The sequence below is a fragment of the Myxocyprinus asiaticus genome, chromosome 25 (genome assembly GCF_019703515.2).
Source record: "Myxocyprinus asiaticus isolate MX2 ecotype Aquarium Trade chromosome 25, UBuf_Myxa_2, whole genome shotgun sequence".
Taxonomy (NCBI): Eukaryota; Metazoa; Chordata; class Actinopteri; order Cypriniformes; family Catostomidae; genus Myxocyprinus; species Myxocyprinus asiaticus.
The window spans coordinates 18,197,490-18,221,292 of record NC_059368.1 but is presented as its reverse complement, the minus strand read 5'-3'; the positions used below and the strand labels follow the sequence as shown (position 1 = coordinate 18,221,292).

The window sequence follows — 23,803 nt, the reverse complement described above, 5'->3', positions numbered from 1 at the left end:
CGTGCACAAGACTCGGGGGTGGGGGGGGGGGGGGGGGGTTCGTAACCATTGTGACGATGACGTCCTCTCACTTGCTCTAATTGGCGTGAAGCCAATGGCCTCAGAGTCGTCCTCCTTCAACCCCGCCTTTATTTTACATATTTATCGACTATTGGTCAATTTGGATTGACGACGTGTTCAAATGAAAGCAAATCTAAGTCCTGATTGGATTTGCGTTTAGAAAGCCACGCCCTCTTTACAAGTTCGGTTGAAGTGAAGGCGAGTCTTTTCTTCCACCAGCCCGAAGCGGACATAGCTTTTTGCGGAGTAACTGATTGGTACCGCTTATCAAGGTGGGGGGAAAAAAAATATATATCTTCTCATTTCCCTATCTTATATTATTTCTTACTCCAGTTATATAACGAATATGACAGCGTTTTAGCTCAGGTTTTGCTGCCAGTCGTTATTTTGTCAAAGTAAAATTCCTGTCATCCAAGAGTCGACTCGTTAGCTGTCAGAAGCTAACCGAATCAATTGCACGCGCTACCAGGTGAACGAGTATTTATTCTTCGTTGGGATGCAAGTAGCGGCGATTTATTCTGATTATTTACCATCAACAGGGTTTAAAACATCTACAGATGACCGGAGAAATTTGCTTGAACGGTGTCCAGACAGTTTTAGACTAGAAAAGCGGGAGTAACTCGAGCAGGAGAAAGTGAAGCTTTTATATTTGATGCTACTGATTAAAATATCTGTGCTCTGATCTTTTATTATGTATGTGCGTTAAATATTGAGGTTGATAGGACAGTAGTAGTTATCAGTGTATCAGGCATGTCAAATGTAAGACTCTAAATCTCTTCTACGTGATTTAATTTTGCATGCATTTTACATGCAAACAAAATATTTGCGTTATGATACATAACAGTTCATTTTTTGCTGGCAAAAAGGAAAATTCTATAAAATACGAATTTTCACAGGATACAATGGACGACGATGATGTGGATGTCATTGTTTCAGTGAATTAAAAAAAACATCATAATTCTGACATTACCTCCCATCAGCTGATGTCGCGTGCTCTCTTTGGGGATTGTAATTTGTTTGGTTTTATTTCTCCCCAGGTGCACCTGGATCACATCACCCTCACTGCTTCAGCTAGCCAGCCACTCCACTCCCCCTTTACACACTGTTTGTTCTCCCTCCCCTCTTTGCCGGTGGACTCACCATTTCCCGGAGTTGAAATACTTTCATCGTGCGATTAAATCATGGATAAGACGGAGCTCATTCAGAAAGCCAAGCTGGCGGAGCAGGCCGAGCGCTACGATGACATGGCCGCATGTATGAAGCAGGTGACGGAGCAGGGCGCCGAGCTCACCAACGAGGAGAGAAACCTGCTCTCTGTCGCCTACAAGAACGTCGTTGGGGCTCGGAGGTCGGCCTGGAGGGTTATCTCGAGTATTGAACAGAAAACCGAGGGCAACGACAAGAAGCTTCAGATGGTGAAGGAGTACAGAGAGAAGGTGGAGGCCGAATTACGCGACATTTGCAACGAGGTGCTGGTAAGTCGATGAAGGAAAGCAGGCTATAGTCTATACTGGCTATATAGTGACTATACTCTATCATAGCTCTGTACTATATTCTGTGTTCTCTATAATCCACAGACCCAATACTGCCTATAATCTAGCTTCTGCTCTGTCTATACTCTTTATTGGCTATACACCAACTATACTCAGTACTAGCTCTGTACATTATATCCTTCACATACTCTACTGATCCTATACTAGCTATACTCTCTGATGCTTCTGTGCTGTCTGTACTCTATTTTGGCTATAGATATTTAGGTTTTTCAGAGAATGTATTTTTAACATGTATAGTTTGTCTTATTGTACTGGGAGAGTTTTTATAGTCAAAACAAGTGAAAAATCTACCAGTGCTGAAGAAGTAATCCAAAGTATTTAGAATATGTTACTGACCTTGAGTAATCTAACGGAATATATTACAAATTACATTTTACAGCATGTATTCTGTAATCTGTAGTGGAATACATTTCAAAAGTAACCCTCCCAACCCTGTATATAGGCTGTATACAAAAACTGTTCTCAATACTGAATCTGTATCAACTATTTTACATTTATTAGCTCAATATTGACTAAAATCTATACTGCTTCTATATTGGCTCAATTCTGGCTATAATCTATTCTATACCTCATCTATACTGGCTATAATCTATACCTCATCTACAGTGTACTGGCTATATACTGGCTCAATACTGGCTACAATCTATACTGTTTCTATAGTGCCTCTTTACTGGCTAACAACTGGCTGAGTTTGGCTCAGTTCTGGCTATCTTCTATACTGCTTCTATACTGGCTCAATTCTGGCTATAATTGGGTCTGCCGCTCTCTATACGCAGATGAGGGCACCAACCCCTTGGGGGGTTGGGGGGGTACCATCTTACCCCATGGGGACACATGCTGCCCATTCTTGCATGTTGTACATTATTGAAGGACCCAATAGAGTGCAACAGTTGGGTTTGGAAGTAAAAATCCCATTCATTTTTTCTATAGAGAAATTGATTTTTAACAATAAATTGTAAATATTTAAAGACAGACCAACCGTGAGCTCTAAGGCTGTTTATCCGTGGTATATGCTTCTGTTGAAACCATCCGTCTGTGTTATTTCAACTTCATTGTATAAAAATAGTGTTTAATAACAGAATTCCTGGTGAACAACTATAGAACCCGTGGTACAGCAGTGAACGATCCACCAATCAGAGAACCGCGGCCAAGAAAGCCTGTGAAATAAGACAGGAAGCGACCGCCCACTTCAATGACGCACTTTGAATGACGTAAACGAGTCGTTCTCCCTGCACTTATATATTTGTGTATATCATAATATTTAGCAATAAACACAAACTGTATTGTTTCTATACTTATAATCAACAACCTCAAATTAATAGTTTTTATATATTTCCATAGTTTTAGATTCTATCATGTTATTCGCAATGCTTCATGGGATTGTAGTTCGTGCCCTCTTGAAAGACGGTAAGTACACAGACTTGTACCTTTGACTTTTATGTCGGATTTTTGAATACTTTTTATAGTAAAGAATAAAGTCTGTAATATTGCGATTTACCTCGGAGATGGTTGGTTTGTTTCATGCTTTATAGCTCTTTAATGGAGGGTTTTTTCTAGTCTATGGGAGAAATGAATGGGAAAAATACTTCCGGAACCCAGATGCTGAATAAGTGAGCGGGGCACTGTTGCGCCCTATAGCAGTCGCGGAACACTCCCCGACAGACAGTCGTCCTGTTGGTTGATTGCAGAACACTGCATAGGGCACCAGTTTGACCTGCGCTGGCCCTGTCTATACTGTTCTATACTGGATATACAGTATACTTTTATCTATACTGCTTTATCCTGACCACGCTCAATACTAACTCTGTACTGACTATACACACTACACTCTATATCAGCTATAATATATGTTATACTGCTTCTATAATGACAATCCCTGGCTAAACTCTAAGCATCTGTAGCACATATGGAGGATTGTATATGGATAAACATATGGAAAATTGCGGTATAGCAATGATGAGATGGCTTGAGATGCACCAACAGGCACCTGTCACTGTTAGTACTGTCATCACTGGCAGTACGTGACAGACAAGCATTGAAGCTGGTGGTATGTTCCCTTCAACCTCATTATATCAAGAAGAATTGTTTTCTTCTCAATATGACTTATCTGTATAGAGGGTTTTGGAGGGGAAAACAGCCAAATACAGTGTTCCAGTGTATAGCTTGGCACCTCATCACAGTGCTCTTGTTGTAAGATGCTCTTGTGGAAGTATTATAGAATTGATTCCCCAAGCAGTGGTGCAGAGGGAAACAACCAAGCCTTCAGCTTCTCACAATCAATATGTATTTGTGTATATATCTCCCCTTCCCCCCACAGGCAGTGACAGCTGTGTTCTGTGTCATCACTATTGGATTCCCACTGTCACACCCCTGGTAGCCTAGACCTCTCTTTCAAACTTATAATATCAATCTCTACTATGCTTATCAAACTTGCTCAAATTCTGCTGCAGCAAAGACCATTATATATAAAAGAAACAAATGTAATGAATAAGGATATTAGGACTTCTTCATTTTAAATCAAAAGTTAAGTTGGACTGCAAATGATAAAGGTTTGTCAGTAACATTTGTGAAGAGTAGTTCAGCTCAGTACTGCCAGTTGAATCAAAGGTGGTTTAATCTGTGCTCTAAATACATGCAGGAGCTGATTGGTGTGTTGGTTCAGAAGCAGTTTTATCTAGCATTACTTGCTTCAGTAGTGTCAAAACCCTAACTCTCTTAAAGGGATAGTTACCTAATTAACCCTGTCATTTACTCACCCTCTTGTTGTTCCATAGCTGTATGATTGTCATTCTGTCATGGAGCACAAGATGTTTGGCAGAATGACAGCCTCAGTCACCATTCACTTTCATTGTGTTTCTTTTCCATACAATGAAAGTAAATGGTGTAAAAAGGCTTCAGTTTGCCTAACATCTTCTATTGTGTTTTGGGATGAACTATCCCTTTAATCTTTGGATTTGCATCTTTCTCTCAAAGGTCTAATAAAGGAGGCTGTACAATTGTCTCATGCCACAGATAGAAATTATTAGTAGTTAGAAACAACAGGTGACTTCAACTACTATAAGTAACAGTTAACAGTGTGGAAATGGATGTGCACATCATCTTAGCCACCGTTTTCTCTACATATTATGCTGAAGAGAAGGGGAGGAAGTGCATTAAAAGAGTTGGTTTTCTGTCAGACATGTAATGACAGGAAGGTTAGGAGCCACGGACACAGGGAGAGTATCCATTGGATTCTAGAGTAAAGAGCATGTCTCTTTGAAGCCTCTCATTGGCTTAAGAGCTACTACTACAGCAAAGAGAATATGCTAGGGATCTTCTGTACGCAGCAGGGTTTGGTAGCCTGTTTGTGTAATTGGTTTTTGTGTACCAGTGCGGGTTCAAGAACAACAAAGAACAAGTCATGACCCATCACTATTGTGCCCTTGAACATAGCACTTAACCCCAGTTTGCTCCAGGGGAATGACTACTCACTTGTTTTAATCTTTAACTGTTATGCAAATTGGCCTTATTACAGTCAAGTGCACTGTTCCCTCTAAGGTGTGCGTGCACGGCCACTTCTGATGTTGCTTCAGTGCAGACAAAAAAAAAAACCATCTGCACAAATGACAGACTAAAGTGTGTGGGAAAAACTTAAGAGATTTTCTTAAATCGGAGCTAAATGCATGCTCAGTATTTCAACTGGTATCCAAATGAATATACATTTTTCTCCCCCAGTATCAGGGTTTTTCCTTGGTCAGAAATGGTCTTCGGTGGTGGCTGATGTACACTGTCATCACATGCATGATGCAGTTTTTTTTTTTTTTTTTTTTTACGTAATTGCTATTAATATTTAAGATATGTGTAGCTGCATTTTATGTTTGTAATGAATATGATTTATTTAATCATATGAGCATCTAAAAACCTCTGAATTCAACAGTTTTTATTCTTCAAGGTGTTGTGGGAAGCCAAATTAACTTAACCTTATTTTTATAGGCCTAGTTATAATATTCATGAGTAAACCACTTTACTGATTTGGGAACTGTGCTTCTTTAGAGGAAATGTTTGTTTCCTACCTCAAAACAGATTTTGTTTTCCTTTTACCAGACTCAATGATTTGGGAATCATTTCGATTATAGGAATATCTGATGCCAGACCAGGCCAGTCTGACTTTTATTCTACATTGTACATGCCCTATTGTTTACCATAGTTCTTTCATTGTTTAACAGTTGCATTTGTAATGCCATAATCACAAGAGAGACCATGGATGGCCCCTTATTACAGTGGTTAGTTAGTCTTTCCCGGGTACGGCACGGGACCCATCTTTACGATGGTAGCCCGTGAAAGGAACAGTGGCAAGCTCCTTCCCTCCGTAGTGCTGGGGTCTTCACCTTGGGCAAGATAGAACAACCCTCAAGCCTCCCTTGCTGGGGTTACAGTTATAAAGGTTTTTTCATCACTCTGTAAGGACCTGGAGTATAATAGATCCTTATTATCCTATTTCTGTTATAAGAAATAAGAAAAGGGATGACTCGTTTGCCTTGAGTTGTGACCCGTGTCGGTGGAGGAAGAGATTCTGGTCCTTGAGAAATATGGTTTGCTGCGGCTTCCATTATTTCAACACTGTAATTTGGCTCCTACTTCACCTAGGCGGGAGGTTGGAATGGCTCGATCCAATCAATCGGCTGGTCAAGACATGCCCTGGGAATACTCTATGATAGCTGAACATCAAATATCTTTCAGATTCCCAGTAGGCGTTGGCTAAGGGTCAATCAAGTAAATTGAGCAAATTGTTGCTTATTTTGCTTGAGTATATCATCCCTGTATCCCTGATGCATAATTTGCTGGAGATCCGCGGCACTGTGCATCCCTTGCTTTTGGGCTCCAAGGTGGGTGGGGAGTAGAGATGATGAAACTGAAAACCCAAAACATGTCTTCAAAACACACCTCAAAAAACATTTCTTGGACCTGGATACTGATAATACCTCAGAAAATAGATGTGCTCCTTTGCTGAGTAATGATGACTGGCCAAAATGTATCATCATTGAAGCTGCTGCTCCAGATTTTCCAATCATCAAGTTTTCCCCTTTTGCTATACAAAAGGGTATTGCAGGAATAGCATGAACAGTATAAGAAGTGAAAAAAAACTACGATCTGTACAAATTCTTGTGGAATGCAGTAAAAAGGCCAATGCCAAAAATCTACTACATGCCAGCATGTTACGTGGAGTACAAATAAAGACATTTCCTCGTCCAACTTTGAACTACAGTAAAGGAGTAATCCGTACCAGAGAGTTGGATGATGTGGATGAAGAAGAAATAACGCATGAGCTCAAGACTCAAGGAGTAATGAATATTAATAGAATAATAATCAAGAGAGTAGAGCGAACGATTAAAACTAGTACGTACATCCTCACTTTTAATAATCCGCTACACCCAGGAAAAATTTGAATTGGATAGCTAAGTGTTCCAGTGGACCTATTTGTACCCAACCCTCTGCGGTGTTTCAATTGTCAAAAGTACGGACACTGGTCTAATGACTGTAACGACAAACATACCTGTTGTAACTGTGGGGAGGAAGGCCACGACAAAGGGAGTTGTGAAAAACCATCTAAATGTTGTAATTGCTCAGGTGACCATTCAGCTGCATCAAAACAATGTCCCATGTGGATCAAAGAAAATGCAGAAGATCAGATGTACTAAAAGAATCAGTTACCTCGAAGCAAAGAAAATGGTTGCTGCTGTCCCTGTTTTTACTTTGAATAAATCCTTCGCCTCTGTTGCAAAAAAAACTTGTGAGAACAATAGATTGCCAGACAGATATCACCCGGATGCATAAAGATAAACCCCAAACTGTTAATCATAGTAATTCCCTCAAAGACGAAGAATACAGGAACTCAGAGCGAAACTCTTCTAAATGACATTCATTCCAGTCAGAGTTCAATAACAGAGAACCAAAAGGCAAATAAAAATAATAGAAAGGCAAGCGCTTCACAGTCAAAAGTATCCCAAGATGAAACTTCAAAGACAAGACAAACTAAAGATGTGGAAATGAAAGGGAGTGAACACCATAGTAGAAGTCCTAAAAACAGATCTCCTAAAGGCAGAACTAGGACGACTGTTCCTATTCTTCCTAATAGGTAATGGAAAATGTTATCATCCAATGAAACTGTCGTGGTATCAGGGCTAATTTTACTGAGCTGCAGCATTTAACTGCAATTATTAATCCTCTAGCCATATGTCTTCAAGAAACACAATTACCTTCGGACTGTACTCTTTTAAAAATTTATAAAATTATAATACTTTCGGTCCCAATGACAAGCGGGCTTCTGGTTGTACAACCATTTTAATAAGAAATGATGTGACCCATAATCATATAATTATTAATAACAAACTACGGGTGACAGCAGTGTGACTGACTTTGTAGAAAACCATTAAAGTCGTTTCTGTTTACATTCCTCCAAATTCAAATTTGACACACATGGACCTAGATCACCTTGTTGCTCAGCTCCCATCTCCCTTTATTCTCATGGGAGATTTTAATAGTCATAACATTCTGTGGGGCAGTAATCACTGTAACACAAAAGATTGAATATTTTATAGATAACCATAATGGATCGAATACCTATTTACATCCAGGACATGGAACATACTCTGCAATCAACCTAACAATTTGTCAGCCTGAATTATTTTTAGACCTATCATGGAAATTTTGGCTTGACCTCTGTGGAAGTGACCATTTCCCAATTATTATAACCATCAAAGGAAGAGAGGAAGAAACAAATGTACAAAGATGGCAAATTAAAAAAGCAAATTGGTATCAGTTTCGAACCCTCTGTTATGAGAGACTTGCACGATTTCCAGAAGAGAGCCCAGATGCTATGCAGAATTTCACTAAAACGCTTGTATCTATAGCTAATGATACAGTCCCAAGAACATCTTTAAATATAAAACATAGACTACTTCCATGGTTTGATGATAAATGTAAGGAAACTATAAAAGAGAGGAAAAAGCTGAGACTTTTCTTTAGACATCCATCAACTGAAAATCTTATCAAACTAAAGATGAGTAGAGCTTGAGCAAGAAGAATTATAAATGAAGTAAAAAAGGAAAGCTGGAGAAGATTCGTTTCCAGCATGACAAGTACTCCATCATACAAAATATGGAACCTGATACAGAAAATGAAGGGAAAAACAGTGGTCTTCAAATAAAACAGCATAATACACTCTTGACTTCAAAACAAGAAATTGCAAACATTCTAACAAAAACTTTAGAAAACAATTCATCTATTGAGAGCTGTCTTCCTGCTTTTCGAAACTGTCATGCTCAACAAGAAAAAGAAAAGATTCACCATACAACCAACCTTTTTCTATGGATGAACTACAGCGAGCCATTAAAAAATCCCACGACACAGCTGTTGGACTGGATAAAATTCACTACCAATTTGTAAATAATCTACCCCACCTTTTTCTGGAAAACCTTCTAAGAATTTTTAACTACATCTGGATATCGGGAAAAATTCCATCCACTTGGCATGGAGCAGAAATAATACCTATTCCGAAGCCAGGAAAAAAACATAATGATCCCATAAATTATCGCTCTATAGCTTTAACCAGTTGCTTATGCAAAACAATGGAGAGGATGGTCAATGATCGTGTGGTCTGGATACTGGAATCTAAACATCATATAAGTAATGCCCAATGTGGTTTCAGGAAAGGTCGAAGCACTACAGATTATCTTATTTGTCTTGAAAGTTATATTCGTGATGCTTTTATCAGGAAAGAACATGTTGTAGCTGTCTTCTTTGATTTGGAGAAAGGCTATGACATGACATGGAAACATGGCAATTTAAAGGATCTGTACCAAATGAGTTTGAGGTCGTTTGTGAAAAGACCCTTTAGAGTAAAAATAGCAAACACCTTGTCTAACCTACATAAACAAGTACTTGGAGTACCTCAAGGAAGTATTCTATCAGTAACTCTTTTTAGTATTAAAATAGATAGCATTGCAAAATTCATTGGTTTTGATGTTCATTGTAGTATATATGTAGATGATATCTGCATTTGCTACAGAAGCAAGTACATGAATACTATCGAGCAAAAAATCCAACTGAAGATAAACGGAATACTTTCCTGGTCAACACAGAATAGTTTTTGTTTGTGAGAACTTGAAACAATCTCTATGCATTTCTGTCAGCTTCGTTCATTGCACAGTGAACCAGAGTTGTTTATGGATGGAGTCCCCATTAAAGTTGTTAAAGAGAACAGGTTTCTTGGTATCACCTTTGACAGCAAACTGTCTTTTATTCCTCATATTAAATGACTGAAAAAGAAATGTTTTAAAGCTATGAATGTTTTAAAGGTTTTATCCAAACTAAACGGGGAGCAGACAGTTCAACTCTTATGAACTTGTACAGAACCTTGATTCATTCAAAGCTGGACTATGGAAATATAATTTATGGATCAGCTAGGAAATCATATATACGACTTCTGGATACAGAACATCACCAATCCAAAGTTTATATGCGGAAGCCAATGTACCTTCCTTGGAAATCGGATGCCTAAATTTGGCCTTACAATATGCAACCAAACTTAAAACAAATAAAGAAAATCCAGCCTATTCAGCAGTTTTTTTTCAATTCAGCATTCAGCAATATATGAAAGAAAACCAAGTTACATTTGTCCATTTGGCCTACATATAAAAACCCCATCTGGAGAATCTGAAAGTGGATTTAAACATTTTGGAACAGACACATTTTTGCAAAATTCCTCCATGGGATCTCAAAAAGCCCAAAATCAATCTGGATTTAACAAACCAAAAATCAAAAATGCATCCGAATGATTATCAACATTTTCTGGATATAAGAGCAGTGTTCCCACAACATAACCCAATATACACAGATGGATCTAAATCTGGAAATCAAGTGGCAGCAGCTTTTGCAACAAATCAACTGTGTCAGGGTATATGCATCCCTGACCAAAGTTCAGTTTTTACTGCAGAGGCAAATGCTCTACTACTGGTACTGAAGTTCATTGAGACTGCTCCACACTTTAAAAAAAAAAAAAAAAGAATGACTGATTCAAAATCATGTCTTGAAGCATTGGTTCGAATTGAGTCGCGAGTTTGAATCCAGGGTGTGCTGAGTGACTCCAGCCAGGTCTCCTAAGCAACCAAATTGGCCCGGTTGCTAGGGAGGGTAGAGTCACATGAGGTAACCTCCTCGTGGTCGCGATTTAAGTGGTTCTCGCTCTCGGTGGGGTGCGTGGTAAGTTGTGCGTTGGTCGCAGAGAGTAGCATGAGCCTCCACATGCTGTGAGTCTCCGCGGTGTCATGCACAGCAAGTCACGTGATAAGATGCGCGGAGTGACTGTCTCAGAAGCGGAGGCAACTGAGTCTTGTCCTCCGCCACCCGGATTAAGGTGAGTAACCGTGCCACCACGAGACCTAGTAAGTAGTGGGAATTGGGCATTCCAAAATTGGGGAGAATTCTTTTTTTTTTTTAAATGACCGTCCCACGAGTGATTAACAAATACGGTTACTTATGTCTTACATGTAATCAGGTGCAACAAATCAGGTATGTGTCAAAATATTATCTGCACACATTTCTTTGCAGTGTAAACACTCTAATGCAGCCTAATAGATCTGCCGTTGTCTTATGTTGTTAATATTAATCAAACAACAATATTGAAATCCACTGACTGTGCTTTATCTATTTGTTTATTATTAACCTACTATGTTTTTAGTTTACATAATACTTGGGCTACAACTTTATTATTATATAATTATGCACCTTTACTTTATTAAAGTTTACTTTATTGAGAAACACTTAAGGCAACATGCCATTGTTTTATTTAATGTTTAAATTAATATTTAACCTTTAAATAAAGGAGTGTGTTCAGTTTCACAATGAACAGCATATCCATTTTTAATGTGGTATTTATTTCAAATGTCAACAATTGTGAAATTTCTCTGTTATTGATACCAACTAAGATTTTGGTGTATATGTGTGTGTGTGTATATATATATATATATATATATATATGTCATTTTCTGTTAAGGTTCTGCCCAATAAAAATAGGATTTGATCAGCAGGAATAAAAGTTAGAGGGAATATTGGTCGTGCAGATGATTGTTGCCTGGTAGTTTTTTCATTAGTTGTGGTTAGAAACAATTGACCTTATCTACTTTTAAGTAATCTTTCATAAGGTGCATCAGATCCTTTTAGATCTTTATTTAACTGTAAATTATCCATGTCTCTGTGATTTTGCTCAGCTTTTACACATCATAGATGATTCAGGCTCAAACCCTTAGCTCTTTCCTGCTTGACTGAAGTGCACTCCACATACCAGGTTGCAGAAATCATATGCTTTCATTATCAAAGCATTTTTTTTGTTTCTTTTCTTGAGGTGGTACCAGCCGGATTGAACCACTGGATGGTAAATAGGAAAGTGATACATTTTCAACGGTGATTTGTTTCAAACATTAGTGCGATGCCAATTATCAGACTCATTAACATTATTGTATTCTCTTGGCATTTAACTTCAGTTGCTGTTAGCAGCAGGCAGTGGAACACTACTGCTAAGATAACTTAACCTTGCATTAGGAGATAATGTCATGACACTTACTCTATGCATTATTATGATTTTTTTTTTTTTCCTCCTCACTGTTACATACAGTTGGGCCTCCTGTAGAACTTTCCCATAATCTTATTTTGTTAATGAGCTGCTGGCATGATTAATGCCAATGTAGTAGTCTGCACAATGTACACTAAACTTAATAAAAGAGGAACTTTGTGTCGTAGATGCATCACCACACAGAAGGAGTGTGTCAACTATGATTAATTTACTCTGCAAGCAAAAGTGTCCAATAACGGAGGTTACAGAATAATTTTGGGCTGGTGACAAATAAAACTTTTATTAGGCTACTGATATGACGGGAGTCTTCATTTAATGTGTTTTTATATTATTTTAAACATTTGTTTAAATCTGTAAAATGTTCTTTGTACAGTGCATCCGGAAAGTATTCACAGCACTTCACTTTGTCCACATTTTGTTATGTTACAGCCTTATTCCAAAATGGATTAAATTCATTATTTTCCTAAAAATTCTACAAACAATACCCCATAATGACAACGTGAAAGCAATTTGTTTGAAATCTTTGCAAATTTATTAAAAATAAAAAACGAAAAAAAATCGCATGTACATAAGTATTCACAGCCTTTGCCATGACACTCAAAATTGAGCTCAGGTGCATCCTGTTTCCACTGATCATCCTTGATGTTTCTACAACTTGATTGGAGTCCACCTCTGGTAAATTCAGTTGATTGGACATGATTTGGAAAGGCACACACCTGTCTATATAAGGTCCCACAGTTAACAGTGCATGTCAGAGCACAAACCAAGCCATGAAGTCCAAGGAATTGTCTGTAGACCTCCGAGACAGGATTGTATCGGGGCACAGATCTGGGGAAGGGTACAGAAACATTTCTGCAGCATTGAAGGTCCCAATGAGCACAGTGGCCTCCATCCATAAATGGAAGAAGTTTGGAACCACCAGGACTCTTTCTAGAGTTGGCCGCCCGGCCAAACTGAGCGATCGAGGGAGAAGGGCCTTAGTCAGGGAGGTGACCAAGAACCCGATGGTCACTCTGACAGAGCTCCAGCGTCTCTCTCCACAGAGAAGAGAACCTTCCAGAAGAACAACCATCTCTGCAGCACTCCACCAATCAGGCCTGTATGGTAGAGTGGCCAGACGGAAGCCACTCCTCAGTAAAAGGCACATGACAGCCCTCCTGGAGTTTGCCAAAAGGCACCTGAAGGACTCTCAGACCATGAGAAACACAATTCTCTGGTCTGATGAAACGAAGATTTAACTCTTTGGCCTGAATGGCAAACGTCTTGTCTGGAGGAAACCAGGCACCGCTCATCACCTGGCCAATACCATCCCTACAGTGAAGCATGGTGGTGGCAGCATCATGCTGTGGGGATGTTTTTCAGCGGCAGGAACTGGGAGACTAGTCAGGATCGAGGGAAAGATGAATGCAGCAATGTACAGAGACATCCTTGATGAAAACCTGCTCCAGAGCGCTCTGGACCTCAGACTGGGGCGAAGGTTCATCTTCAAACAGGACAACAACCCTAAGCACACAGCCGAGATAAGAAAGGAGTGGCTACGGGACAACTCTATGAATGTCCTTGAGTGGCCCAGCCAGAGCCCAGACTTTAACCCGATTGAACATCTCTGGAGAGATCTGAAAATGGCTGTGTACCGACGCTCCCCATCCAACCTGATGGAGCTTGAGAGGTCCTGCAAAGAAGAATGGGAGAAACTGCCCAAAAATAAGTGTGCCAAGCTTGTAGCATCATACTCAAATAGACTCGAGGCTGTAATTGGTGCCAGAGGTGCTTCAACAAAGTATTGAGCAAAGGCTGTGAATACTTAAGTACATGTGTTTTTTTTTATTTTTTATAAATTTGCAAAGATTTCAAACAAACTTCTTTCATGTTGTCATTATGGGGTATTGTTTGTAGAATTTTGAGGAAAATAATTAATTTAATCCATTTTGGAATAAGGCTGTAACATAACAAAATGTGGAAAAAGTGAAGCGCTGTGAATACTTTCCGGATGCACTGTATAAAAGATTTCATAATGAAGGAAAATTACTTTGTGCACGTTTTATAGATTGAGCTGTATCTTATTCAGGTTACAGTGGCTGGCCCTGTTGTGTTGATGAGGTCTTTTTGGTTTATGTGAGATTGTCTGCATGTGGTTTCTCTTCTGTCTCTGATCATCTTTGCTCGGAAAGTGATCTTTTTTTTTTTTCCCTTGAGCTCCCAATTAATTTTCAGGTAACATGTTAGATGCTTTATACGAAGTAAACATCTGGAGGAAGTCCAGAAAGCATTTATGGATTCTTCACAATGAATGTTGACATTTTTGATTTCATTTATTATGTGATTGCTGACAGTTGCTTTCATATTTTGACCACACCACATCCTTGTCTGTGTTGTCATGGTGAGTGTGTGCTGCAGCATTCAAGCTTGCTGTCGGTTCTACTATCCTGGAGCTGTTAAATCAGCCATTAGGAGAAGCACATATGATGTGACTGCTGCGCTGACTGTGCACTCACATGTTTATCTGGGGCCAGAGGATCCCGGGTGCCCTTTATGGATTAAACACACTGACGTCACACTCTCACACTCTCTCTCTCTCTTTTTCTCTTTCTTTTCTCTCTCTCTCTCCTTGGTCTGTTTTTGTCACTGTCTCTTAGTTTTTTCACAGTGGGGAAGTGTACAAGTTTGGCCTAGCAGATCTAAAATGGAGAGGCTGAGCAGTGAAAGGGCTGGGTTGTCACACAGGAAGTCTGCACTGCTCTCTGCTTTTGAAATGTGTTTGTGTTTGCATGATATTGTCAAACAGCCCCATGCACCAATGCCCAGAATGTGGTAAACTGGGGAAGATGCAGAATGTCAGTTTATACCTTTCAAACTGGAATGCATAATTTGGGGTCTCAATAATTAGGATGACTTTTCCCAATATGACAGATTTTATTTATTTATGGCAATCAATACAGTCTACAGTACCATAAAACTGCAGCCATTTCCATCTTAATTGCTTCAGTTTAGTTTAAAGTAGATTCAAAGGTGCACTCCATAATGTTTCCCTCATTAAAAAAGTTTTACTCCAAAGGAGTAAATTATTTTGAAATATGTATAAAATCAAGACCAATCATGAGATGAAGAATCCACTCATATCAGTAACCCAATAAAAGCTGTTTATTCTATTTGAAGAGGTTCCCCTCATGAGGGCTTCTATGCTAGGATCACATGACCAGCCGAATATGATTTGTTTAATGTAGGGGTGGACGATATGTCCAAAATCTTATCACGATATGAGTAATTTTATATCACAATAACGATATATTGCTATTTATTTATTTATTTATTATTTTTTTGGAAAATCAATAAAAATCAGTTAACATAATAAATAACCACATTGTAATGCCTGTTTTTGGAAAATCTAGTCAGGGCAATAAATACTTTTTAAATGAAAACTACTTCCTCTTATATCATTTTTTCTTTCTTTAGAACTTGACAAAGTTAAAAATAAAATAAACACTCCGTTTTAAATCAACCTTACCATAATACTCAATTTCACGTTGTCACATTGCAGTCTGATATGTTGTTGACCAGATTTATTATAAACTTTCCTCAAGAAACTGATGATCTTTTCAAAGAAAGGAACAAAGAAAATATAACGATTTTAGTAAAAAAAATATACAATGAAAATAATACGTCTTGCAGAAAATAAATGTAAAATATATTTATAAACATAGATTAAGACGGAATTAATGCAGAGTGCATCTTTTGGCTTTCATAATATTTTTTTAGTGTTCATTTTAAGGTGTTAAAACCGATTGTTTGTTGCACGACAGTTTGCCAATTACATTTTTCTAACCTGTGTCAGCTTTTGTGAACCAGATTTTGCACCCGTTTTAATAAGAAGCTCCTCTTCATTTTCTTAACTTTTCTTTTGATCAGATCAGCAAAAATTCGAGACGCACAGATGTGCGGTGTAGTCAAGCACACCTCGGCATGTTAAAGAGATGATCCAGGTGTCACAGTAACACTGTCCTGGCAGAGTGTGTCAGTCACATCACAGTGGACTTCTGCATCCTTTGCTGTAGAGCGCTCCGAACCGGCCCGTAAAATCAGAATTGCAAAGAATCAGCCACGAGTTTGTGTGCAAGTTTGCGGCGGTGCCTGATCTGCATAATTCCTTTAGTGAATCTGGTGTTAAACCAGCGCACGCAAATAACTGACGAATTCATTCCCTACTCAAGCCTGGTTTCAGTTTCACATGAAGCGTGCCCACCGATAAATACGGTCACGCTGCGCACATGGATATTTACATATCGCTATATACACGATATAGCAAAATCTCTGTCGATTGACACTTTATATCGTTGCCACGATATATATCGTCTTATCGCCCAGCACTAGTTTAATGTCAGTAACCACCTTGTTATTTGACACTTTCACTCATGGATTAAGTTAATCATGGCTGACTGTGATTTAGTGATTGTTTACGATGTCATCGGTAACTGAAAACTATTGTGTTTTGAATGATACCACATCCATGCCTCTAGGTGTCAATGTTATTCCATAAACAAAAATTACTGAGTGCACCTTTTAAAAAAAACCTCTCTCATTTTTCTTATGCTTCCTCTCTCTCTTCCCACCCTTAGGGACTGCTGAGCAAATATTTGATCGAGAACTCTACAAATCCTGAGAGCAAAGTCTTCTATTTAAAGATGAAGGGTGACTACTTCAGATATCTTGCAGAGGTTGCCTCAGGAGATGACAGGAAGGGTAAGTGTTTTTGCTGCATTTCTGTTTAAATGAAAGGGGTGTGTTTGAGTGCATGCTTATTTTCTGAGTAATATTTCAAATGTTTCCATCCCAGACAACAGATGCGAATCTTGTAAATCCTGTGTGTGTGTGTTTGGAAGACCATGTTGGCACCACGTCTTGTTCCTTGCTTTAGGCAAAATTGGGTCTGTGGACTTGAATCAAATTCAGGATGAATGAGTGTGGATTCTGAATATGGTTGTGGTTGAGTATTTAGCTGCCTTCTGGCTACTGGCTAACCACAGATCAGGAGCAGACATTTGAGGCCCAGTTTAGAAAATGCCTCGGCGTTTGAGCTGCACAATTAATCATTCAAAGATCACGATCTTATTCCTAAATGACAACAATTCAGCTATGTATGGTGACATTGCTGTAGCAAACTGTCATCTCTTGAAGCAAAGAGTTTTAATATTATTTTCTGCTGGGTACCTGGACAATCTGGAATCTCCGGTAATGAACAAGCAGACAGAGCTGCCAGAGAAGCACTATCTACTGAACCAGTAAAATGCCCTAAACCTTCCACAGATCTGAAACCAACTCTGAATGAATATATCAAAAACAAATGGCAGTCGAAGTGGGATCAATGTTTAAACAACAAATTACGAGAAATGAATCTTGTTGTTGGAACAAGATATGTGTTCCCTTTTAATGATCGCTGGGATCAAGTCATTTATACACGATGCCGGATAGGACATACAAGACTCCCGCACCAATTTTTACTATCAGGAGAAAATTCATCAAAGTGCTCATCTTGTCAGAACCCACTATCCATTAAACATATTTTACTGGACTATCATACCTCTACACACCTGAGGAACCTGTATTATTCAGTTGATTCTTTTGAAAAGGTTTTTAATAAAATTTAGTTTTAAGGTTTTTAAGAAAAATGAATCTTAAACACCTCATTTAACTTATTTAACTATTTTAAATAACTAAACCTGATTCCCGCCATGAATATAGCGATAGAAGCTGGCATGGCGTAAAAAATGAAAGAAACAAACAAACGTTCCTGTAGCATGCCTTTTATAAGGCAGTCAAATTTAATTTTGGAATTCGCTTTGAGATGCATTTTTAAAGGGTAAAGTTCTTTTTAACTTGATATGGCACCTATAAAACAGCGCTCCTGCATGAGATGCTGAATAAACTAGGAAATGCAACGGCCAAAGACGGTAGTCTAGCACAAAACAGGTTCCTAAACTGCAGGGTGCCACAACAACTGTCTAAGGGTGCCACGAAAGCTCTGCTCAGTTCAGTATTTTAAAAGCTACCTATACTAAAAAATACCTGCAATTTTAAGATCTGACTCAGCTGGCTATTTTCAAACGCTCACATGCGTATATCTCGTGTCCTGTGGTGAATGCAGCTGCGTGCGTGAACGGCCAAATGTGTTTTTTTTTTTGTTTTTTTTTTTTGTCAAAATGCCCCTCTTGACGCAATATTAATGTAAACACAGCTGTCACTGTATAAGCAGATGGGACAAAAATCGTATATATCAAAATATTGGATCTGTGCGACGTGTAAATGCAGCCTTATATACCTGCTGCTCTCTGTTATAGGAATTCAGATATTCTGACTGCATCAGAGTAGTATTAATGTATATCTAATAATCATTCAGTAAAGATTATCGTTAAGTCAAATTAATTTGAATTTAATGTTTTTATATTCTTTTTATATTGTTTTAATTTTTTTAATGTTAATTGCTACTGTTACTGAAACCTTCAATCACTGTTTACTCTGTTCTCTATTTAATTACTGGGTCTTGAATAATTACTTAAAGCTTGAAGCAATGTTTTCAAATAATCACTGAAGGCTCCATTGTTGAATGAATGGTTTCTCTTTTTTTTTTTTTTTTTAAGCATATTTGCCTATTTACCAGTACAAAACCAAGTTAACATAGAACTGTTTGCTGAAGCTTTTTTTTTTCATCTTGTTTTGCATTTTACTTCACTAGCAAGTTAGAATACGAATGGGCTAAATCTTATTTTTTATTTTTTTTATGCACTTTAGTTTAACACTTTATTTATTTTTTAACAGGAATTTTTTTTTGCAATAACACAGTGCTGTTTGGTTTATTATATTTTAGTTGCATCCTCTTGTGGATTTAGGACTTTTTGATTATATATTTTTGATTTTCAACTTACACTTCCTACTTTTTGTTTATTTTTTTATTTTTTTCGAATAGACTGAATCAAAGAACATTTTGTCAGAACCTTTATTAAATTGCATGTTACTTAGTTTAGTAGCCTAATGCTCAGGTTTTGTAAATCACTGAAATAAACATTTCTTCAAAATCGTAAAAGAATCGTGACCTTTATTCTAAGCAAAAAAAAATTGATTCTCAGTTCATCCAGAATCATGCAGCTCTACTCAGCTTTGTTTACAAAAATCTAAATTAAAATAAAGTGAAAACGGAATGCTTTGCGCTCACTATCAAAGTCCTTGCCTATATTTTCGCTAGAGTTTGGCATGAACCCTCCGTAGACTACACTTGCATCAGTGCGCTTCGTAAGCAGGTAACATTCACACGCTCCTCAGGATCTACTGTGAGTGCAGTCGTCTATGTGGCTAATTGAGATGGTCTGAGTTTAAAAATGTGCCATTCATGACTCTGTTTGCTTAAAATTCCCTTACTTGGATAGTAAAAATGTGATTGGAATTTGAAGTGCAGAATAATCAGATGTTTTTTTTTCTGTCTTTGAATGAATGCCCATTATTGTATGTTCTGTCTAAAGATGTTTTTTCACCTAGGCATTCTATAATTGAAAATAGGCTCGTTTGAGATGCCAAACGCTTCGCCTTGAAGTACATGAACTTAGAAAAAGCAGCTGAGCCACTGAGACATTTTTTTTACGTACATTGTACATGACATCAACAAAAGTTGGACACATTTCTAACCGGCATACACGTGCCTGTGATCACCGGTGATCGTTTTGCGCAGAACTTACAATCTCAAATGAGCCTTTTGATTTAAGCAAATTTTACAGATTTGTTTACCATCAGTCTGTTATCCTAAAGGAATGGTTCACACAAAAATGAAAATTCCGTTACTTATGGGTATGTTGTTAGAAACCCATATTCTGCTGTTTTTCTTTTCATGCAGCTCTTTTTCATACAATGACAGTTCTTAGTGTTCATGGTCATCAAGTTCCAAAAAGGACCGAAAAACACTAAGCGCAATCCATATGACTTGTGAGCTCTATTCTAAATCTTCTGAAGCCGTATGATGGCTTTGTGTGATGGACAGACCAAAATTTAGGTCGTTGTTCATGGAAAGTCTTCCCCCTCTGCTTCAGCTCAAAAATCTCATTCTGCATCCTGCATATTTGAACTAGTGTGTTGCATTTGCAAGAACCAATGCAGATCTTCCGTCAATGAGTGCATTAACACAACCATCTTAAGTAAGCTTATTCAAAACAAATGACAACGCAAGAAAACCTTGTTTACATGAGACTTCAAATCATAGTTATTCTCTGCATTTTTATGTCAAAATGCAAACAGGTAACACAAAACTTGCATATATTGGATAAACCGGTAAGAACGACATTCAACATGAAATGGGGCTAATGGGCAAAAATTGCATGCCGGTCAGTTTATGCTTCAACCATTTATGAATCTTCCCTGATAAAACGACACAGTTTAAGGTGTTTACATGACCTTACATGTTGTTGGCTTATTAACCTTGTACGATCCCGCGTCCTTCTGCGTGTACATTGTGTTTTGTCTTCGCTATATGCTATGCATAATTTAATTTCATTGAAACCGACCGATGTCAGTTCAGAACACTGGGCTGTCAGTAAAGGGTTAAACTTTTGTGCACAGAGTCATGTGACAGTATGGCTGCGAGAAATGAGTTAAAAATGCATAACGTTTAAACATTTCTGTGTAAAAATAACTGCATACGTTTTTGGAATGACATTAGGGGTAAAGTAAATTATGACAATTACAATTTTTTTTGGTTGAACTATTCCTTTAAAGTTCCCCCAGGTTCTTATATTTGGTACATCATTCAAATGAGGTAGAAGAGTGCTGTGTGTGATGTTGGCTCATTTAAATCGCCAAACAGGGTCTAAATCCTAGAGCTTTAATTTTGAGAAAGTCCTGTGAGGGGGGCAGGACAACTGACTAATTGTTACTAGTTATGAATTTTGAATGTAATTCCACCACTCACAAATATTGTACTGTACGATTAAAACTTTTCATAATATTTTGTGTGTCCCTACAGACACAATAACCAACTCTCAGGATGCCTACCAGGATGCGTTTGACATCAGTAAGCAGGAGATGCAGCCCACACACCCCATTCGTCTGGGACTGGCTCTCAACTTCTCCGTCTTCTACTATGAGATCCTTAACTCTCCGGAGCAGGCCTGCACTCTGGCCAAACAAGTGGGTTTTTCTAGATGATAGAACCACTCTGTTATGGTTTATTGATACTTGTTGAATTCATCTGTTTAAATACTGTAAACCCTATACTGTGTTTCTATGCTGGACATCAAACTTTTCTTGCCTTAAAGGAGAAGTGTGTCATTTCAGTGTGTCATTTGAACATTTGACTCAACCAATGGGGCAGAAATACATTTTTTAGAGTTTTATTTATTTATTTATTTATTTATTTATTTTAGTTTGACTGAACAATGGAGAATGGGTTTGGGGCAAAAATGTATATTTTGGCAATTTCTTTTTTTTTTTTCTCTCTCTGCTAGTGGCACAGAAATGACGCACTTCACCTTTAAACCCAATCAGTGGGAAATTTCAATGGAAATTTAAACCTTGAATGTCTCTGAGGATTTTAACCTTTTTCCTCAAGCTTCTCATTTTATCAGGCGCGTGGTTTGCATGCCATGTTTTTCTTTGTTCACATAGCTCAACTTATTGTGGCCTTGTATTTGCAGGCCTTTGACGAAGCCATTGCAGAACTGGATACACTGAATGAAGACTCGTACAAAGACAGCACACTTATCATGCAGCTGCTTAGAGACAACCTCACAGTGAGTTCCAAACAGAGCTAAACTGACCGACAAATACCAGTGTAGCAACTAACAAAACAGTCTTTTGTGAAACTGTAAAAGTTAATTAAGATTGTTTACTCAATATATAGAAGTTTAGTGTTAAAACATGCCTCTTTTTCTTTTCCTATTAGTTATGGACCTCTGACAATGCTGCAGATGAGGGTGAAGGTGGAGACGGAGGAGAGAACTAAGAGCATGCATATTCTCTCCATAGATTTAAAAAAATAAATAAATAAATAAAAAAACAGGAATCCTGGAAAAAGACAACTTTTTACACTTCTCCATTCCTTATTGTTCATTTATGATTATTCTAGCCATGTAAACCCATGATCATTATCAATGAGCTGTGAGTGTCGGAATTCCAATCAATCTTTTTTTTTTTTTTTTTTTTTTTACCACCTGGATTGTGGTTGTAATTAAATTAAATATTAAGTTAAAGTGACCTCTCCATTCCTTGGTTTTGTGTTCTTGTCCTTTTAACCTTCTTTAATGTGCAGTGTCTGCTGTAGAAAAGTATTAGCCTCACATAAAATCAAATGACTTTAATCGTGACAAAATGACTAGTGTGTGTATAGTCTGGTAAACTGAAACTGGTGGAAAATGTCAGTCACAATGCAAAGCATTTTGCCTCGAGCATGGTTAGTTCTCATCCTGCTATATCACCTACCATTATATGTCTCTCTAAGGAGATCAAATACACTTGAATGAGATATATGTCTTGTTGACTGTCATAGTGTTGGCTTAAAATGGGCCTGTGCTTTACTATTGATAGCAGGAAGGCTACTGTAAGATGTACCAAGTCAGCTAGCATTGCTTGGCCAAGTATGCACTTTTCATAGACCATTTGAATCATGTCTTCATCTTGAAAGTCACACTCCTGCCTGGTTACGATTTTCACTTTAACGTGATAACTTGTGATGGCTCTTAGTGGATAAAAAGAAAAAAAGAAAAATGCCATGCATGCCCATTTTTTCAATATACACTGGAATGGGAACCAATAATGCATACATGTTCCACAGTTTGGATAAGTAATTTTTATTGCAGGTTTATGCATATATTGAGAGGATGTTTGATTTGTCAAGTGATGTCAATAGTTATTTGGATCACTGTTGTGTTTTTGCTAATCATGGATTGTAGTTCTCTTCCCCCGCAAAGCCTTGTGACAGTGTAAAAGCCCTACATAAGAGCTATGTAACCTGAATTAAAGTTACCATTTTATAAACCATACATGTATGTCTGAAATTTCATTGTTCTTTCTGAATTGTCCTGATGACATAATTTTCATTTGTTTTGTTAAATATGTGCATTTTGACTGGGTTTGTTTGTAATGAAGGCTTAATGTTTAACAGTGATAAATGAAAAACATCAGGTTAATAATTTTATATATATATAAAATCTAATTTGGTACTATTAGTTTGTGATAAATCTCTAAAAGATTTATAGCTGCTTGAAAACTATAAACGAAATGAGCGTTTGGACACTGGACTAAATTTCATGGAGTTTGAGGTAAGAATTTAAAAATAGAGCCGCACAAGACCAAGGAAGTATCTGAAACCTAGTGAGCTGCCTACCAAGACACGCTCACACACTCATGAAGACCATAAATGCTGTCTGGGTTGTCGGCGCGCTAGATATTTAGACGCAGCCCGACAGTTTATCATCTTACGTAATAACTACCGCAGACACGCCAAAAACATAATTTAAAACACCTACGTAATTTTAAAACCAAGTTCCCATCAATTCAGTGTTTTGATAAAGCCTACAGCGCGATCTCTAGATAAAGATAAAAGTAATTT

At 37.9% G+C, this 23,803-nt stretch overlaps 1 protein-coding gene across 2 annotated transcripts; it reads left to right on the top strand.

The window, feature by feature from the left end:
- The first annotated feature begins 246 nt into the window (after positions 1-246).
- Positions 247-23,234, top strand: LOC127416498 (14-3-3 protein theta). 2 transcript variants are annotated; one of them, XM_051655901.1, is made up of 6 exons: positions 247-332; positions 1,098-1,535; positions 16,836-16,959; positions 21,221-21,384; positions 21,891-21,986; positions 22,139-23,234. In XM_051655901.1, exons 2-6 carry the CDS (start codon positions 1,242-1,244, stop codon positions 22,196-22,198), a joined length of 738 nt encoding a protein of 245 aa, XP_051511861.1. In that variant the 5' UTR covers positions 247-332; positions 1,098-1,241; the 3' UTR covers positions 22,199-23,234. The 2 variants fall into 2 exon arrangements, with proteins under 2 accessions (XP_051511861.1, XP_051511860.1); XM_051655900.1 differs by lacking the exon at positions 247-332 and adding an exon at positions 348-529.
- Positions 23,235-23,803: the final 569 nt, after the last annotated feature.